Genomic DNA, 20,603 nt, shown 5'->3' with positions numbered 1-20,603 from the left:
TTTTGTAAAGCAATTGATAAATTGCTTAAGACTATAAAGTGAACATTGTCTAGAAATGGACAATGTACTCTTTTTCCTAAACAGCTTTGGTTGGGAATAAATGCGTTTTTGAACTGAACAAACATCTCTTCCTCTTTCTAGTTAAAAAGCGAATATATGATTTTTCTATTGGGGAACAGAAGGTCAGCAGTTCAATTTTATTTTCAGCATTTTATAGACAGTTTAAAGTGAAATCCCTTGAAAAGTAGGTAGCAGTGTTTCAAGGGATTAGCAGTAAAACGTAGCAATCCACAGTGATTCTGAGCTTTGTCCTTCTGTGTGAGATCAAGGTTAAACTTCTTATGTCTGAGGACTGTTCTTTGTTTATACAATACATAAATGTACTAACACTTCCAGTGAAGTGTAATTCCTGCAGTCCATTGAATGTTTGAGCTAGGGGAAAAGAAGCGGCAATGGAAGCAAATCGTTCAAATGCCGCCTTTTTTTTTTTTTTTTTTTATCTTGAAAGAAATTCAAGGATGTCGCCTTCATAAAATTTCATGGTGTTCACCCTATCTTGAGTGGCTGGCTGTTTTAATTTCAAGGTGAGAAGGCAGGTTTATTGACAGTGAGGATGAAAATGCACAAACAGCGGTACACTTAATTTGTTCTTCCGCAGAGCATTTCACCAGTCTGTCATATAGATAATATTACCTAAATGTCCTCTCAGTAGAGTGTCTGGATTTTTTTTCCTATGATCTTGTGTGCTTGGCTCCCTCCTTACCCCCTTTTTGTAAGGGACTGTGGAGGGGTTGGTAGATGTAAAATGATTTCTAATTTTGTCTTGCGTAGACACCTAACATACGTTGTATTTTTCCTGGACTTTCCTCTCTCTTCTGTTTTGTTTGGTTTTTTTTTTTATTATTTTCATGTATTTCCAAAGGTATAGGTAAGCTTAAATGTTGTCTGCTGGGAGGAGTGGAGATACAACAGTCCAGAGCAACACCAACAACAAACATTAAGCTTATCTGTGTCTCTGACTTAGTAGAAATACCCGTAAACCAACGCGGAGGAGGTGTGGCTGTTAATCACTGCTGCTGTTTTAGAGGAGAGATGAGGTCTCTTTTCCCAAAAGTTTCCTTTAGTGCAGTTGAGCTGTTTATTAGCAGCGTGGCTTTTCTGAAACTGCTTCTAAAAGAAATCAAGAAAAGGTGAGCCGATGCTCTTTTCTGACCCTCTCGCTATATTTGTCTAAATGTGAGGTAACATTTGGGGTTCTGTTTTGTTTACTCAGCAGCCGAGAAACATAGGCCAAAAAAGCTGCCTCCTCCCTGTTTGTCTCATGCCGTTTGCAGCCGAAGGGTCTGAAAATGTCCTCTCTGCACAGTCTGGCTTTTACCATTGCTGTCCAGAACGTGGAAAACCATGGCTCTTGATGGCAGTGCCTTCAAAACAAAGCAACCAGCAGCTTTTTGCCCTAATAGTGGAAAAAGTCACCGCAGATCGGGTCAGCCGCAGTGGTTGCATCTGCGTAGGCTGCTGATGGAGGCAGAAGAACCTGCAGCTGCTGCCGGCACCTGCCTGAGCCCTGCCTGCTGGTGGAGCTTGCAGCAACAGATGCAGGAGAGGGAGGTTGAGGGCAGATGGTACGAGCACAGGGGGGCCAAAGGCTGGAGGAAGGAAGGGGTTGGTAGGAAGGGACGTTAGCTGGCTGTCTGCGGTCAGAGTTGCTTTATATTCAATACCTTTTTTTTTTTTAAAACTCTTTTTTGACAGACTAAAACCAGCGATGATGACTTAATAATTCATGCTCCTTGTGTTTTCTGATAAATATGTAATAAAAGGGCATGAAAAGACGCAATTTTGTATAGTCTTCAAGGTATAGGGAAATACCTTCTTCCAAAAATACCGTCTGGGTTGGATGAAGCACTAATAAAATCATCTAACTACAAAAACCCCCTCTCTTGTTTTTTGCCTGGTCTCTATAACGTTGCCGGTACTGTCTGTTAATCTTTGTCTTGCTTTCCAAATAAATAAAAGTACAAATTTCTCAAAAATGCCCCCACCCCCAAACAAGCTGAAATATGTTTGTTTGGGTCTTTTAATCCCTTAAGGTTATCCTTAGCGATTTTCTTAATAGTCATCCCACATTTATGGAAAGACTTGAGCCAGGTTTTTATTATAACTGTGTTTGTGACTATACTCAGCTTCAGCTTAGCTAAAGACCTATTAGAGTGTTTTCTCTGTAATTTCTATTACTAACATTATCTATCTTTTAAGCATAGGTAAGTTATAAGGCTCCTAACTAGTATTGCAAAACTGTAACATATGTTGCTTTTTGCTGTAGAATACCAGCTTTTTGTCCTTTGAAATAGAATTTTCAATTTAAATCATCTGTCAGAAGCTAAAAATGAACACTGCCTACTTTATATCAGGCATGCTGTTCCAAAAAGGGTATAGAAATATCCTCTTCTTTTTAAGTTAGACATCAAAAGATTTAAAAAAACTTAGCTTCCCAAAACAGCAGAGTGCTTATCACATAAACAGGAAAGATAGTACTTCGTATTATGTGTTTTAAAAACTGTCCCATTGATTAAGCATTTGTATCTTGAACTGCCCCAGACCAGGAAATGCTGGGGCATAGCAGTACTACTAATGAAATTAAAAAAATAGGGAATTGGGAAGGTTAGCTTCTATGAAGGTCACAACATGGAACAGTGTATATCGTATAAAATTAGGGTGGTATTGCATGAATTAATAGAAGGCCAGAACTCAGTTTTGGGTTCTTTTAGTGCTCCAGCAGCCTACCTTGTAATAGCCTGGATGGCTTTCTCTTTTCTACCACTAGAGATGTAGCAGGCTAAAGTATCTGCTAGTTTCTCATATAAATGTTAGCAATTTTATTCTTACCTAATAATATTGTCCAAAGTCTTACTGTTGTGACAGCATTGTGTCCTCTTCTTGCAACTTCAACTTTTTCTGAGACCATATACCTCAAAATTACGAAGCTGTATTGATCTGAATAATGGGCAATTGTGACTGTGAGGTGACTTTGGCTTACAAGAAAGGAGGAAAGATGTGAGCTGGGGGATTGCCCTCGCTGCGTTCGTTGTGCTTGGCGGTCTCTACGTTCAAGGGCATCCCCACTGGTGCTACACCTTCCTGCTGGAGTAGGGCTTGGAGAGCTGGAAAGGTCCTAAGCATCACCTGCAGCCATCAGAGACAGTCATCACTAAGGCTCTGGGCTGCACACAAAACATAGGTGGGTCTCGCCGAAGAGATGCGGACTCTGTGATTAAAACTATTTCTTTTCCTTAAATGGTGAGCTTACATTTGAAAAGAACACTTGAAGCAGTCCCTGCTTTTTTTATCAGGGCAGACCGATTCGTGTGAACATTGATGAAAACACTGGGTGGGAAATTTTTTTTACAAACATCCTTTTATATGTTATTATACAAACATATATAAAGTGAGATTTCTTTTTTTGTTGAATGGTAAAGTGCTGTACTGACTTCTTAGCAGGAAGGATGTATTTCTGGGTGTTTATAATCTGTATTCTCCTTTATTTCTTTGTGTGTCTTTTAAAAAGACTTCTAAGCCACTTACAAGACAAAAAACAAGCTTGGCTTTTGTGCTTTGTTAGAGCTGTGCAGAAATTCGTTACCACTAAACTAGTCTTGAGGTTTCCTGTTTGCAGTTGTTCTGTAGCACAAGATACAAGGCGCCAGAGTGTAGCTGCAGTTGTATTAGAGATTGGGATATCAGATATGTTGTGGGGCTGAGAGAAGAAAACATTGCTTAGAAGCTGTCGGAGGCATCCGGTTGAAGAAACAAAACCCCAAACCTTGCAGGATTGTGCCCTGAAACAGTGGCAGGTGATACAGAAGGGGAGAGGGTGCGAGGTGTGCAGGGGCAGCCTGTTGGATAGCATCAAGATGAAGTTATTTAGTAGAGTTCTAAACTACCGGTTAATTAAGACTGATCCTTCACTTTTTTTGAAGATATACAGCCTGCTTATATTTTAGCAAGAAGTGTCATGTAGAAGTGGGCCCGCGGCAGGGCAGTCCTGCATGTGATTAACTGTTTTACCGGGCTGTATCACCCTCACAGTTTTATCTATAATTATTCTCCCCCCCCCCCCCGCCCCTCCCCAAGTGACTCATAAGGAAACCGAGTACTTTTGCACCTAAGAACAGATGTCTCGGGACCTGCCAGAACGGCTCATGGTGTCTGCTGAGCCTGCCTTTGAAGTCAGCCCTGCGGCTGGAGCTGTCCGTCGGCTGGTTGTTCATCTGTCCAGCATGGCTGTGGGCTTGGGTCGATTGGTAGACCTAAATTGGGAGATCAAATGAAGTGAAAAATGTACCGAAAAAATAGTTTGTTCATGACTATCTTCCTTAAAAGCCTTTTGATAAGTACTAATTGCACATCCATAACCTGCTGGTATACTGTGTGGGGTTTTTTTGGGGGGGGTCCTTTGTCTGTTTCCTTTATTTTTCTTTAGGATTAGAGTTCATCTGACTGCTTGGTGGTGTTATCAAGGATTGTCCAATTTATGCTTTCAAATTAGTGGCACAGCTGCAATTCTCCAGAACTTCTTCATTGCTCTAAATTTTGTCAGAGTTGACACTAAAACTGTAAAAGCTTTGTGCATGGTTCTGCTATCTTGGGGTGCATTTGAAGATTAAAAGTGTTTAATTTCTTGTATTGTTTTCATACCCTAGTTAATGACAGAGAAGAAAATGGTTGTCGTTGTAAAATAATCCCATAGTGTAGAAATAAGTGTTAAACATTTTTTTCCTACATCATGTGCAGGAAACTTTATGTTCTATCTAATTCTGTACTTATTCTATTGCTAATATTTAATTTATTCCAGATGCAGTTTAATAACTTTTTATAGTTCTTAATGAGCTGAACTGCAGTTTTTTCTTAGCTTCAGTTTGCGTTTCCTGACTTGAGCTTGTTGCTATCAGTTTTTTCTTTTAACTGACCAGGGAGAGGGGACACAGAAAACTTCCAGAGCTTTTTACCTCACTTTTTAAACAGAATATTCTTTTAACCATATAATACTTCTTTCATAAATGCTAAATTGTGAGAGTAAGTTGGGAAATGTAATAAAACAGTCCTCCTTTGCAGTGGATCCATTTATTTATATCTTTGCTCACGTTTATTGTTTACAGCTTCCACTCATGCTTGTTTTCAGCTTTGGAAAACTGACCCTCCTAAATTACCAACAGCAGCTTCTATTGATTGTGATTGTGTCTTCAGTTTGCACATCAAAGTAAATTAGATAATAATCACTTGCACTTACTCAGCTATCACTTTTAGTGCTGTAGTCAATGCATCCTAATGAGACCTAATAGTGAAATACCCCAAATTAATTGTAAAACTTGTGTTAAAACAGTCAGCAATTTTAGGCAGCCCGGGTATCAGTTTGGCACCTCAGAACTGCATAGCAAGATGATGAATGTTTGATCACTACAGCTATTTGGTTAACTTCCTTTAAAAGAGGGGGGGAGTATTCTTACAATAATTTTTGGTGCAGTGACCTCTTTTCAAAGAAATGTGTCCCTTGGGGTGGATTGACACACATTATATGCAGTATTAAAAGTGTTAAACTGCAGCAGCAGTTAGACAAGGTGGCCTTTATGTGATCCATCTCCATTTGTCTAAGTGCCAGCAAATAGCCCATGTAACAAAGCATGGAAGGGTTTTTACTGGTTTTAACAAAGGGCTGCGATTTGCCATAATTTGGGTCAGCTTGCTTACTCTTTCTAAACCTCTGCATTTTGAGATTTTTCTTGTAGCAATCATTCGAAATACATTTTGCTTGGTTTAGGTTAACTTTAGCCTTTGCAAGGAGGAGATGATATTTTCCTGTTTTTTCAGACATACATACTTTAATTGTAAAAAGTGCTGCGTTCTACTGGAAATTGCTGAAAGTATGTCCAAAAGGTGTATTCTTTTTCACAAATTTTCATTTGAATTCACATTTCTGTTCTTTTTAATGCATTTTGAGTTCTGTCTTTGAGTCTGGTGCTTTACTGATCCCCAAGAACCGAGTGAAACAATCTCAAATGTAGAAATGCTTTTTTGAAATCTTTCTATATGTCAAAACTCTTCATCCAGGCTGATTTAGAAAAACCTAACCACACATGCAACAAAGAGAACATCTGTAAGTGAAAACAAAGCTTCAAACTTCCTGAAACAGTAGGCAGGCTAACCCGAGATTGCCTCTTCATAAATAAGAAAGCTTCAGACTTAGAATGTGCTTCAGATGAAGTGATCCAATACAAGTTATTTTATTAATTACAGAATACAGTAAGCACATCCGCTTACTATAAAAGAGGCCTTGATGGAAAGAGACTTTTTTTTATTTTTTCATAGCTGTGATACCTTAGAGGACCAAATACTGCCTATTTGCTGTAGCTTACAAAAGATCAGCCAAGTGGACACCACCGGATAGCTGGCCCGCCAGCAAGATGTGCTGGAGGGTTCCAAACCCATTTTGATTCAGAGTTTGGGGGCAGGAGAAGGAGAGAGGTTGTTCAGCATCAAATCTTAGAGAAAACTGTGATACGTCATTAGTTAGCTTTTCATTCTCCCAAGACAATTAACTCAAGACATAATTACTGTACAATATTATGTAATGTTGCATAGCAATTACGTGTTTTAATGTACATCAGTGTCATGTAAAAGCCTCCGTATCAATTTAGTGCCTTTCTTTCAGTGTGTCTTAGGAGGGCATCCAATTCCAGAACAGTCTGTTACATCAATTGTCACTTCCTATTAATAGAATTTTTGCTTGTTCCCTTGGTGAGGGATTAAATTTCAAGCATTACTGTCAGTCATTTTTCAGCCATGTTCCTTTTTGCAAAATAAATTGTGAACAAGGAGAGCAACCGCTTCCTTTCTCACTGCTTCTTTAAAGCTCAACCATACCTCCTCCTGTTTGCACTATACCAACTGTGTATCCCTGATGTAACCCTGAAGGCAAGAAAAAAATACTGCTTTTCTGCCCTTTGGGCTAGGGCATTAAACTAGTGGGAGTGCTAACTTGTTTCAGTCTATAGGAGAAGATTCCAGTTCAGGCGGCATGCTGGAATGGATCCTTTCTTATTTATCATTGTGGGAGAAACACATTAGACCTATATGGTGGGGGGAGAAATCCAGGCTTGGTAGAAGATAATGAGATCTGTGTAACAATTGTGTATAGTTTGATATTTGAAATAACATCAACCCAACAAATCTTTCACATGAAAAATCACGTAGCAGATTTAAAAGTTTGTGGGAGCAAATTCTCTTCAGGTCCTCTACATTTTAGTTTCCATAACCTCAAATACTGCTTGCATGGTTCGGTTTTAAGCATTGGTTCAAAACGGCATAGGTGGTTGTTTGTCTTTGGTTTCTTTCTGACATTGCTAAATTCTTGAATCATTGATGGTTTATTGAACGTAACCTTTTCCCTTCTGGACTTTTTTCTGATAAAGGCTTTACAGGAGCTACAGTACTAGACATTCCACTGATGTCTGCCTTAGGGTTAGCTAATGTTCCTCACCTGTCTGAGCAAGCTTTCAGTACAGTCTTCTTATAACTGCCTTTACCTTGGTTGGGTTTTTGTTCACTGCCTTCCTAGCCGGGCAGATTTTTCAGGTTTTCCCTCTCTCCCCAGGATGTTTTTGTGGGGGAAAATTTTCAGGTGTGCTTCTGCAGTAGGGCAGCTGCCACTGAAGACAGGACTCCTCGGCTAAAAAAACCTAAACTGGAGGGAAGAAACAAAAGTGGCTGAAAATACCCGAGTTCAATCTAAACTAATTAGTTGTAACATTTCAGCAAATACAATGTTGGTAAAATAAATTAGTTTACTACCACTGCTAGCAATGAAGGAAATGCTGGGTTAAAAGGGGTTGGAAGTGGGGATCGGTCACCTTGCTAGTGTAAGAATTGCCTGTTGAAGGTCTGGGATGTGGAGTTTTGTTTGTTGGCTCATTTAGTGTGGTGTCTTTTGTTTTGGGTTGTTTGGGTTTTTTGTTTGTTTGTTTAAAAACTGCGATTGGAAGTTAGATTGCCATAAAAGTAAAGCAAATGACCGCTTGATACGGTAAGCTAAAAACTAAGGCCATACATATACTTCTGAAGTGAAGCAATCTTGTACTGAGAAATGACTGTGTTGTATTTCATAAATTTACAGTTCCTTGCATAGGTATTTCAAAGCTTTTCACTGGTGCATTTTAAAGTGGGGGGTGTTGTCCTGTTGGGTATGAGGAGGAGACTGCATGTCAGCACTAGGACTTCTGAGCTTTTTGAGGAGGAACATTCCAGAACGTTGTACACTCTTAGCAGTAAAGGACTTTCATTTTCTTGATGTGAAAGAGTCTCATGTTAACATTAGAATCTATGGGGACTGTGGTATATTTTGTTGCACAGTGTATAAGCAGTATACTGAAGAAATTTCACATTTTGAGTGCGTGTCAAGTTTTTATGGGACACTCGCCTGCTTTGGAAGGCTGTATTACTGTTTTTTCCTTATGTTTTTCCCCAGATCTAGATATGTCCTTTACTTCTAATCTTTTGTTCGGCACACAGCTGTGCTGCAGAAGTATTTCAAAACTACTAATTCTACAGCCCCCCTTCTGGGGAACAAATGTGTCCTTATTCACATACGAGGAAATCTTAGCTCTGCAAATGTCACAGGAAGAACCTTATTGTCCTTGATGGAGCCAGTCTAATGATGTAACCATAAGAAAGTAATTTTAAAAACTTTAATACTAGTTCCCCAAATTTAAAACCAACCAACCAAAAAACCAAACAGAAAGACCCCCCCCCCTGCAACAAAAAAAACCCAAACCCAGATCTGCCCCCTCCCCCAGAAAACCCCAAACTAAAAACCCAGCACAATCAAGCTCTTTGACAGACATGCATGCAGTTTTAAATGGACAAATGCTCAGCTGCAATTATATGATGCGTTTTGACTCTTTATAAATCCTGTCCCCACTTGGGTAGGAGTGCTTTTGCCATTAAACATTCAGCAAAACCTGAGTGCTTTACTGAAATGGGTTCTGCGTGAGCGTGCCACTTGAGAAACTTGGCTTTCTACACTTCTGCCAAAATTGCATCATGCAAGGGGTCTGCTTGTGAAATGACATTGTTTCTCAGGCAGAGTGGCAGTTTCATACCTCAACAATAACTAGAATTGTAGAAGTTGGGTGGCTTGGGGCTCCCAGAGTGATTTTTTCGGAGGACTGTGTAGTTGATGTCGTCAGCCCTGACGTGTGGTCTTTTCCTGTGCTTCTGTCCTTGCCCCAACAGCTCGGAGAAAAACTTGGCGACTCTTACAACAGGAGCCAATTCAGTTATTTTTTGTTGCTTCAGAGGGATAAGAAGAGTTTAATAGTTTTCCATCAGTCACTAGTCAAATATTACACCTAATTTGTTTTTTTATTACTAATATACTGTAATATTGATAATTTTAACTTGCCTGTGTTGTGAAAATAACCATTTTTTAGAAGTGGAGCCTGTGTTGTGGCAGCATGAGCCAACTGCATTGATGGTGTCCTATTTCTTCATGTTCTCCATGTCCCCAGGAATAGTAAGAATTGACCATTTTACAATTGCTGAGATAAAATAAACTGATCTAAATGGGAGAGAGAGATTATATTGACAACGCCGGCCTCCAGAACATGCTTGATTGCAGTCCCCCTGTGGCTACATCAGCTTATCGACCTGTAGGCTATCTGTCCATTTTCTGTGAGTCAGAAACCAGGGCAGTTTATTGGAGGCTGTGGTCCAAAGCTCAGGCTCTCCTATGTCATTGTCAGACAGGATTATTATTTTAGGGGAGAAAAAAAAAAATTGTTGAAGGGTATGGTGACTTATTTCTTGTAAAATCCTCAATTCCACCTGCATAAGTCACTGGCTGTTTGAACTCTAAGGGTGGTGTTTCTTCTCAATTGTTCAAAACATCGTAACTTCTTTTTGAATTAATCTTGGAGCTCTCAGCTGTGCAAATGTGCATTTGAATAATGTTTTAATTGTTGTATGTTCCTTTGTGTTTTCTAATTGGAAAATGAGAATTTAAACCTGTTGATTTCAGCTTCAGATTTTCAAAAATGTCATCCTGCCTTGGCCATGAGGGGTGCCGTTGTTGGTGCTTTCCAGAACTTTGCTGCCAAATAGTTTAGCAACCATAGCTCAACCTTATGTGATGCTCTCCTGGAAACAAAAGTGATGATAAGAGGAGGCTGTTAAATTGTAATAGAGTCCACTGTTGTGTCTTATGAATAGGTTAACTTTAAATAAGGGAAACACTTCTTTTCCTTTGGAAGAGTAGACTGCTGGGCTGTCTAGCACGTAGTTTTCACATCTTGTACTGTAGCTAAAGGGAGAAAGTGTGTGTGTGTGTTTACAGACTGCAGAAGGAACCTCTCTGAATACAGGTGATATGCTGAACAGAATTTCTGAATGAGGTTTGGGGTTGGTTTTTTTTTAATTGCCTTTTTGTCCCATAAACTATTAGGTATCAAAGTTCATAGGGTTGTGGACTGCTAAGAACTAGGCAACAAAGTCAATGTTAAAAAGATCCTTGGACATTAATAGTTTGAAGTACTCTGGGACCTGTTTCTACTAATCTGTAAGTTAAAAAAAATCTACAGCTTTTACTTTTTAAAAAAAATAATCTGTTACATTGATTTTAAATATATTATCACCTCTCACTCTCTCCCATCCTCCTCCACTTCCCTCTCCCCCAAAAACTCCCAGCAGTGGTTAGAAAATTTTAGGTAACTTCTCAGAATTTAGAGGATAAAATCAACATGTTTTTGTTGGCATTGTAATATGTTTGAATGTCAGTGGTACTGGCATGGGAGTTTTGTCTTCCTTGTACACTATTGTCCTCCCTCACATTGTTCCCGGTAATTACTGGGATGCGTAGGAAAACGTGGAGGCACGCAGCTGTCTTTATGCAGCTGACAAATTGCTTTGGGAAAGATTGTTCTTGTTACAGGTAAGTAAAAAAAGTCAACTTATTCAGTCTTAACAGAACTCTGGATAAGTTTCGGGTAGGGAAGAAAAGCAATGCAATCGAGGGAAGCGCAGCGGGTGCTCTTCACCCTGCTGTCTTGTGCCCAGCACAGGACTGCGGTGAGCTGGGATCTTCCTGGGAGCAAAATGGGAGCGAAGGCTTCTCCTAAAATGCAGTCTTGTGCTGCCTGTGCAAAACATTGTGAACAAAGGCTAACTAAAGACAGTACCCTCTTCTTGATCGCAAATTTCCCTGCTGAGTTACATTACTTGAAGTATTTTTAACTTCCTATGAAAAAAAGATGGATAACTTTGTTTAATGTATTATTTTTAAGTTTTCTGCGTTTAGTATGAAGATGAGGAACTAGGGCAGAAGGAAAAAATATTTTTTGAATGCTGCTATTTTTTTTTTTTTTCTCAGACCAGAACTTTGAATGCCAGATGTGGGATAGTTTTATAATGCTACATACGAAAACTAAATGGGTTTTATAAATTAGCCTTTGTTAACGTATTTCTGAATAATATTTTATATACATTCAGGGGAAGTGAATGTAATACATTATGACTAGAATTTTCTATCAAGGTGTTGTCATATTTCAGTGACAGAAAAAGCAAGAAAGGTCAATATGACTTCCCTTATTTTTGAAAGAGGCATTCCAATCTGTGAGGTGTTTCTCTGTATGGCTTTCTCATTTTTCCCTACCCTTCTATTTCAGAAGAACTCAAAGAAAAAAATTGAGTAAGAGTTACATGATATAACGTACTGATGAGCGTGTTTTAATATTTTGTTGCAGAAGGACTCCATGAAAGATGACAGAAGAAGTTATTGTTATTGCAAAGTGGGATTACACTGCACAGCAGGACCAAGAACTTGACATCAAGAAAAATGAGCGTCTTTGGCTATTAGATGATTCCAAGACATGGTGGAGGGTAAGAAACGCGGCCAACAAAACGGGATACGTGCCATCAAATTATGTGGAGCGAAAAAACAGCTTGAAGAAAGGTTCTCTGGTTAAAAATCTAAAAGACACATTGGGTAAGTCCTTTTGTATTTTGGAAGAACTTTAGTAGACTTGATGGGTTTCAGATTGGGAATGTAATGTTCATATAAATATTTTTTTTTTTTAACATGCTTGTTTGGATTTTCTTAATCCTTAGTTTGAGGTGACATGGTGGGGGAGGGAGGGAGAGTGTGGGGGGAGAATCATGTTGAAAAATCTGTAACGGGTTTTCTCGTATCACATCCAGGAGAATAAGATGTTGTTTTTGTTCCAGTTTGTCAGAGATTGTATGTTTTCAGTGGCTGAAGAACTGTGTTTTCATTGAGATACCAAATGCTGAATCCTCTCCTCTCATGCCAAGTCCTCTTGCTCAGAAATAGGATGTAAACTTTATTGTTCAGCATAACTATCACAGCAAAGCTAAACCACTTTATGAATGGGATTATATGATGTGGCTATGTGCAATGTCAGGGGTTAAGTTTCTGTGGTCTGAGATGTTCCTTCTGCTTCCAACTGCTTCATATGTACTCTGTTTTATACTTGCACATAAATTCTTCACAACAGTATATAATATATAAAAAATAATATACCTTTGAAAAATTTTGAGTGTATTTTGAAGAAATGTATTTGGAAGTCAGGTGAAACGAATTCTTTTTTTCTTTATTTTTGCAATTACTTCTAGTGACTGCTTAAATTACTAAAAAATAAAGGGCTTTGCATATGGCTAGGAAATGCTAAACAGTGATAAGTGATCATTTTACATATAGAGTCCAAAAAACCCCTACTAGTGGTATTTTAGGATATAGTGAATAAAACAGAAACAGATATGCACCTGGAGGTGTTTTGAGGTTATTTTTTGCTTGTGTTTTGGTTTTTACCTGTGAAGTCTTACATAGGGAAAACTTACTCTGTTGCAGTTTGCTGTAGAAAATACTGACTCCTCAACAGAAAAATTAGAATTTGGGATTGGACTTGTTAGGAAGCAAAAAAGTTTGCTTTAAAATGGCAGTAGCTCTTATAGGTTTATTGCAGGTGTCCTCTGCTAGTGTTGTGTCTAACAGGTTAGACTTCTTGGTCACTTCTTCATTACTGTATCCTCCGCTGCTGAGCTGCCATAAAGTATGTGGAAATTGGGGACTACAGGACAGGTAGCAAGCAAATAAGGTTACCAAAAGATTTACCATGGTAATATTTAAAATCATAGGCCTCTCTACAGATACTCTTGGAATATACTCATTACAGTGCCAGCAAATGTGATTATGCCTTTTCAAAGATTTGTATAAAGAATAAGCTCCAACATCAATTAACTAGTTAAAATCAAAATCCCAGTTGTGACTTTAAGCTCCTTTTATATGGATTTATGTTGTTTAAAAATATATATATGTGTAGCCTAAAAGCTGCTTTATGAAAGGATTGCATTTCTGTTGTGATAATGTATTGTGTTTGTATAAAATGTGGACAGTATTTACTTGACGTGAACAAACACATTTGTATTTATATCCAACAGAAAAGTGTTTAAGTGAAAGAATAGAGACGTGTCCTAGCATATATGCGTGTTTACCTCCTTGATCTTAACAAAGCCGCATGCTGCAGGGTGCTTCGCTTCACTGTGGTGGCGACCGATGAAACGGTGTGAGAGCAAAGCTTGGTGGTTTCATGGCCGAGCCTTCGCTAGTGTTCCATCTTCTAAACCTCAGCCCTTTGCACACATGTCCACAGGTTTTTAAGTTCTGAAGGACCATTATTACAATCTACTGATTCCCCCATACCTTTTCTAATAGTTTTCTCTGTGTTGTTTGTACAGCTGAGGCAGAAAATATCACGTGGCAGAGCTTAGCTTTTTCTTTTGCAGTGACCACACGTGCGTGCTAAGCGTACAAAGCACCTTTCATGCTCTTTTATGCTCGTACATCCTGTGACAGTAAGAAACTGCCTAAGCCATACCTAACCCACAAATTGGCTCAGGATATTCTTAACACCCCCTCAGCTAAACTATATAGTCTTTAAGCCATGTTTGTCTGGCTGTACAGTAATTTCCCATTCAGAACAAGGAGAGCATGTGTCCTTTAGAGGATCCTTCGTTCTGAGCGGCCATCAGGAATGCAATTCTTGGGTGGTTTTTTTTTTAAACAAAGGCTTGCAAATTGCAAGGCTGGTGTTTGATCTAGTGAAACAGCTTTTGAAAGTTTTGCTGCACCCAGTGAAACAAGTTCTTAAGTTCTCTTTAAAGAAGTATGTCTAATGTCTCACCAAACATGCCTCTCCCAACATCACAAGAAAATTCACATTAAAATACCCGCTAAGCTAGCACAGGTGGGAATGGCGGTCACGAGTATTAGTCCTTAAACCAAATCTGTTTCCGACTTTGATCTTGAAGCTATTATCAAAATATCAGGTGCTGAACTAAAAAAAAAAAAAAGTCATTTAATAATCAGTCAATAATTAATCGTAAGTTTTGTGAAATCTCAGGAGGAAAACAGCAGGCTCTAAGTTGCTTCCAGTGATAAGACTAACGGGCTTTAAAGAAAGGGATAGACCCTCTGATGGACCTGGACCCGCCTTTCATACTTGTGGTACTCCAGCAAACGGTTGCTCCCATGGAGATGCACTTTTCCCTACCTATACCTTAATCAATTAGGTTTCCTTGTGTTCAAACATATTTCATCTGAAAGCATTGTTATCGCACAAATGATGTCGTGTATTGTCTGTGTGATTGCCCATAGCTATCTGCCACTCTTACGCTTATCCACAGTAATTACCGGTGGTTGATTTACACTTACTTCCAGATATTCAATCAATATGAAGAGTGCCAGCCATAGTTCAAATTGTGGCAGACCCTATAAAGAGCTATTACTATTTAATTAATAGTCCCCATCGCTGGCTGTTGAAGATGCATCATCTAGATAGTTCTTAATCCATGTAGTCTGTGTTCTAATGAAAGTTTACGACACCAGTTAATACATCGGTGTCCCGTTCATAAAAAGCCAAATATACCACGAAAGTTTACTACCTTTTACAAAGTTGCCTTTATCAGGAAAACTTCTAATCTCATCAGAGAATGAAGTCATGCCTGTTTGAAGCTGAAAACTAATTTTCCTGGAACTCTGTTGACTGTCATTAATTGAATCTCAGCCCTTGAATACTTTATTAATAGAATCCCATCAGCTTTACTGTTTGGCTTGGTGTTGGTGGAAGGTTAATGGGCATGTGGGTACCTAGAACACGCAGCTTGATGGTTTAAAACTTCAGCCCATTTTCAGCAATGTCTTAAGGCTCCTAGAATTTCCATTGTATTTCAGTGTTTTTGGAAAAGAACATCAGCAAATAAAATGTGTTCAGAGCCAGCTCTTTTAAATGTGTTTTAAACACATTTTGAAATGTGTCGCTGAATTCTTAGCATATGTTCATTAAATTGATTACTTGTGGATTGAAAAACAGCTCGCCTCAAATCTCAGATGACCCCCAGTAATTTCTGAAGAGATACTTTCAGATCATCCTGTGTCGTCTTACAAAACAATATCCTGTTCTGCACCATTCACTTTGTCTTTCCCCTTCTAAGGGCTTACTCTGTTATACTGTATCTTCTTTTAGTCCTGTCAGGAGGGAAATTTTCCAGAACTTTTAGTTTTTCTTAAGTGACTTGGAGACATTTTGAGACTTGTAATTTTTCTGTTGATGGCTGTCTGTTTATTCTGTTTGATATACACTACTTCTGTGTTCTTAAATCTCTTTCTTGAGTGAATTCTAATGGATACTTAGCTACGATGGCCTGGGTTTAATTATGGAAATGTGGCATATAGGCCACCTATTAAGTATTTTAAATGATTCATCTTCTCATTCCCTTTTTTGTCTTAACTGAGTGATACTGTGAGTAAAAAGTTAATGGCAATTTAGCCATTTCAAATTACTGTCTACTGTTTGCTCATATTGAATGAAATCTGGTAATTATTACTATTCTTAAGGCAAAAGCCAGCTTCCAGGCCTGTGATTAAAATTTCATCTTCATTCATCATAATGAAGTTTAAAATAGTTTCCTTGTACAGTATTTCTTTTGTGGGGAGGGTATTTTTTATGCATTTCGATTAAGCCTTACTGAGCAACAGACCTCCAGCATGCATCTTCCAAACCGTAATTTTCTGTAATGCAATTCTTCCCATGCACCGGGGGTGGGAAGGAATTCCCGTACCCATTTGGATGAAGCGGGTGTTTGCCAGCACCACCCCCAGAGCTGCCTCTGAGCACGGCTCCATGGGTTTCCTCTTCTGCAGCAAAGATGATCTATGCTGGCTGGCTCATCTCTGTCACGCTGAACATAAACCTTATCTGAAGGAAGTAAAAATAATTATGAAATCAGTTGTTTGTGTAAGCAAAATAAAACTTCTGCATTTTTTCCATCCCTTTGCAAGTCATTTTCCTGGCAGCAGCACAAATCCCCAGGCAGCAACGTGCCACGGGTGACTGATGCATGTGATCCAGCAGCAGGGTGCCATTTTCATGGGAATCCACGATTTTCTGAACATTGCTGCTTTTGCTTCACAACCAGCACTGCATAAATGGGGATTCCTTAAAGGTGTCCGAACAACCCCTAAGAAACCTTGAAGACATTTCCACTCAGTGTGGGTTTTTGAACGGATGCCCAGCAAAAGAAAGAAGGTTTATTAAAAGGTATTGAAAGAGAGATTGGACACCAAGAATACAGGAGATAGATTTGCAAAACGCGTAGGAACAATCGAAACACTAGAGATGAGTGTTGGCAATGATGGCAAATAACAGAAATCTTGATAACATTTCACAGAGATCTTTAAGTTGCACGAGGGACTCTTCAAATGACTTCTTTATTAAGCATCTGTAAGTTGGCAAAACATTTCAGTAACTTTTTAGTTTTAAATCACTCAGTGTGCCAGCTCTTCACGTGGAAAGAAAGAACTGCCAAGTGAGGTGTAAGTACAGAAACGAGTCCTTACTTGCATCACTGTTGCTAGTATGTTATTTCAGAAGTGTTGTGAGCGTCCAGGAGTATTTCCTGTGTTTGTCAGCCTCCACCGTGTCTACCTGGGTCAATTTGTAGATCTGTGCAGCAGTTTCCTGAGTGCTGTATTTATTGTCGCTTCCAGAAATCGACAGTTTTACACCTCTCCCCTTCTCCCCTGGTTATTTTTATTTATTTATATGAAAAGGTTTGGGGTTTTGTTGTTTTTGGTTTGGTTTTGGGGGGGGGGGGGTCCACATTTATAACTTCACATTTTCCTATTTGAGAGCTACTTAATACCACTTTCACCATGCCTTTCTGGAAATTGCTGGGGAAGTTAGCTCTCTTTTTCATTAGTCAGTCACTGCTTAGTAACAAGCAGAAATGTGGAATAGATCATTTTTTAATGCAATGTTTTCTTTAGCATTGGAAAACACTGTTGGTTGAGAGGTTTGGTGTACTTCTTTTTTAGATCGAAATAACTCAAATATATACTATTAACCATCATAGTTCTGCATAACATGGTCATGAAATCTCATTCTCCAAATAAGTGATCAATCTTTAACTTCTGGTGTGTGGGTTAGTGGTCTTTATTTTTTATTTTGGTTTTGAGGATTTTTTCTTTTTAAAACTATCTTAGTGGCCCAGTTTCGGTATTTCTGACTTGGTATGTCTAGTTAATTGTACAAGGTGGTATTTTGACATTCATCAAATCGCTTCTAAATCTTGTCTTTGGTAATCAAATTTCAGTACTCGAGTCTTTCACTGGTGAAAGTTACTTATATGACTTTGTTGTGGGTTTTAACTGAACTTTTTCCACTTCTTCAGCACTAGTTTTTTAAAAGCGTAATCATGAGAAGCATACACAGTCTTTCTGGCACAGTCGTAGCTATAAATAAAGTCTTTCGTAATCTTTGCATGATCAATTTGTGTTTATCAGCAAACTGCCTTAGCCATATTAGCTTCAAAATCACAGAAAACACATTAAATTGGTAATATGACCAAGTACTAGTTTGAAAATTTTTCTATTAGTTCTTAATTAGTTGGTTTCCATTTTAGTATTTTCTGGACACCATGTGGGTGTAAAATTTACTACAGGATGAAAGAATGGTGGAAATAAGAATAAATATGGTATCATTGTATAATAAATACACTGTTGTATCGCACAGCCTCTTAAGCTTTGTAGAGCTCATGTTAATAAAAACAGAGCTGCCTTGTAAGACAAACAGAAGTTATTTTAATCTCTCTAGAACTTGGAGTTCCCAATGTTGTTGGACTTCCTTGTCACAGACCTGTAAGAAATGCTAGTTTTTCACTCAAAAGAAGACAATTAATTTGATGTAAAAAAAAAAATAAATAAAAAAATAACCAACCAACTTTCAGAACTTTCTACAGTATGTAGCTACTTGTCAAATTATTTATCATATGTAAAGATTTCTAAGAAGGAATGATACAAAGTCTTTCATTTAGCCAAATATCTCCAGTTGACATTAGCAGTAAAATCCCCTTGATAGGAATTCAACACAAAAAAAGTATTTTTCCTGTGTCACTTTATGTTGCTTTGAAGCTTTCTAGCTTGTCAGAAAATGTGGGCATGACAGTAGTGACACGTCTGTCGTGTCTCTTGGAGGACTGGATGCGGCTAAGCTGTCTGTACTGGCACTTTTAATCAGTAGATATACAGGAATTTAAGTTCATCTTTACAGAGAGGAAGTAGTTCAAGTTTTTACATGAAGCACAAATTCTTGTTCAGTTGCCTAGAATCTCTGTGTTAAAATAGCTTATGCTATGGTTGAATTTGTTCAGCAAAAGCACTTTCCCTGCTGCATTGCATCCTCCTGTTTTGGTTGCATTGCTCAAAGTAAGCATGTTTGTTTGTGGGACAGCATGGCAACAGCGGTGACTCTTCACCAGTGGTGAAACTGAGGAACGTGGTTTTGGGGTAGTGAGAGAAGCTGATGGGAGCTCTGTTTAGGTGTGGTGTCTTTGGTGGTTTAAAAAAAAAAAAAAAAAAAAGGCTGGAACAATTGCATTTCTTTCATCTTCACAGTAATGATAGATCAGTCCAGTTGCATGGATTCCTGTCAATAGATGCTGAGGAAGGAGAAATGGGAGATGCTCACAATGATTTCAAAACACAGGGAAGAGATGTCTTCCATTCCCATTAGAGCATGTGGACTTAGGAGCTGGCGGTGCTAATACCACGGGAGTGGTAGCAGATGATTTGTATAATAAGGAATTCAAATGCTTTGCTACTTTCTGGAAATATATCTGCCTGGTGATCATCATAATAACCTAGAGTTAGCTTAAGCGGCTATTTTCAGTTCATTGACAGTCTTTGAAGATCTAGAGGCATATTCAATAGCAGTAGCTCTGCATATGGAAAATGATACAAGAAGATATTGCTGACGCGGTAGGGTCTGCTATCTCACTATCAATTTGATATATACATAATGGCAGAAGAATATATGAATTTTGAAGTAATGTTACTATTATGGCTGTTAAAATAGTTATCCAGAATGCAAAACAAACTCACAAATTTATGGTTATGGACCTATTGTATGCCTGTAAAAATCTAAATAACTTTATGCATATCAACTATGTCCAGTGAAAGTAGCATTAAAGGAACTGAAGTCTCCGCTTTGTGCAACTAAAATCAGACATTCTAAAAAATACCGTGTTACAATTTCTAAAGGAACGTGTGCTTAAGAAGTAAAAAAAATCTGAAATTGCAGAACAGACTAATGAAAAAAACCAAAACCACCCACCCCACCAAACCCCAAAACAAAATAAAACACAAACTTCATGCTTTTTTGTTACCTGCAGCAAAAAGACTTGAAAGCAAAGAAAATTGGTAAATGTTCTGGAGAACTCAAGGTACGGAGTAATGCTTCTTTTACTGCTTGATAAAAGACTTTCTCTGCCGGATGCATGCATCGGGCCCTTTATCTGATCCGAGGTGAAAAGCCAAAAGCAGCAGTGAAAGCAGAACCTGCAGCTTGTTGCGGTGCCCCTGAGCTCCAGCGCTGGCTGGTGATGGGAGCAGAAGTTTGCTCTTTTTTTTTAAGTTTACACTTGAATGTATTATATTCTGCTGAAAGTTTGTCTTACGTGAATTATTTATTGAGGTGGATTATTTAAAGGACTTGCTGCTTCAGGAGTTTGAAACAAACATATAATGGAAGCCATGATGTGTCCTACCTTTCAGCAGATTTTTCTAATACAGTGCTTGCAGTAAAATGTTTCAAGGCTGAAGGCATAAAGAAATCTTGCTGGTTTTAGTCCACATCGAGTGAATAAATTTGTTCTTTATGTTGTAATAGAAGTTTTATGTCTCCCCCCTCCCCGTGCAGTGTATATGTGTGCTTGGAGGTACAATTTGACATGTACAGATTGCAGAACGAGCCTTTATTTTAGTCATAATTATGTTCTGAAAAGATAAAAGGATCGCCTTAACTCAGTGTGGCTGCATGTACTAGTGTCTGGTGGTATTACTTCCCTCAGCTCTCACCTTTGAGGACCCTTGGTTTTGCCCCTCTCTGAGCCAGTTATGTTTCAGTGTGTAATTGTGTTTGGCCTTAGAGCAAGCCCAAAAATTAGCTCCCAAGGTAGTTTCATTGTTCCCTATTAAATTA

The 20,603-nt window shown here is 38.6% G+C and overlaps 1 protein-coding gene across 3 annotated transcripts in view; it reads left to right on the top strand.

The window, feature by feature from the left end:
* NCK2 (NCK adaptor protein 2) overlaps window positions 1-20,603 on the top strand; it is an 88,615-nt gene that overhangs the window by 43,325 nt on the left and 24,687 nt on the right. For 2 of the 3 annotated variants that reach the window (XM_049834222.1, XM_049834223.1), the window contains one exon: window positions 11,793-12,034. In XM_049834222.1, coding sequence (XP_049690179.1) covers window positions 11,809-12,034 — 226 coding nt within the window. In that variant the 5' untranslated portion in view covers window positions 11,793-11,808. Of the gene's footprint in view, window positions 1-10,501; window positions 10,610-11,792; window positions 12,035-20,603 lie in introns of those variants that run through there. The other variant, XM_049834224.1, reaches the window with a different exon arrangement.

This window comes from Accipiter gentilis, chromosome 31, assembly GCF_929443795.1.
Source record: "Accipiter gentilis chromosome 31, bAccGen1.1, whole genome shotgun sequence".
Classification (NCBI taxonomy): Eukaryota; Metazoa; Chordata; class Aves; order Accipitriformes; family Accipitridae; genus Astur; species Astur gentilis.
The sequence above is the reverse complement of the archived record's forward strand: the minus strand, read 5'-3'. Positions and strand labels throughout refer to the sequence as shown.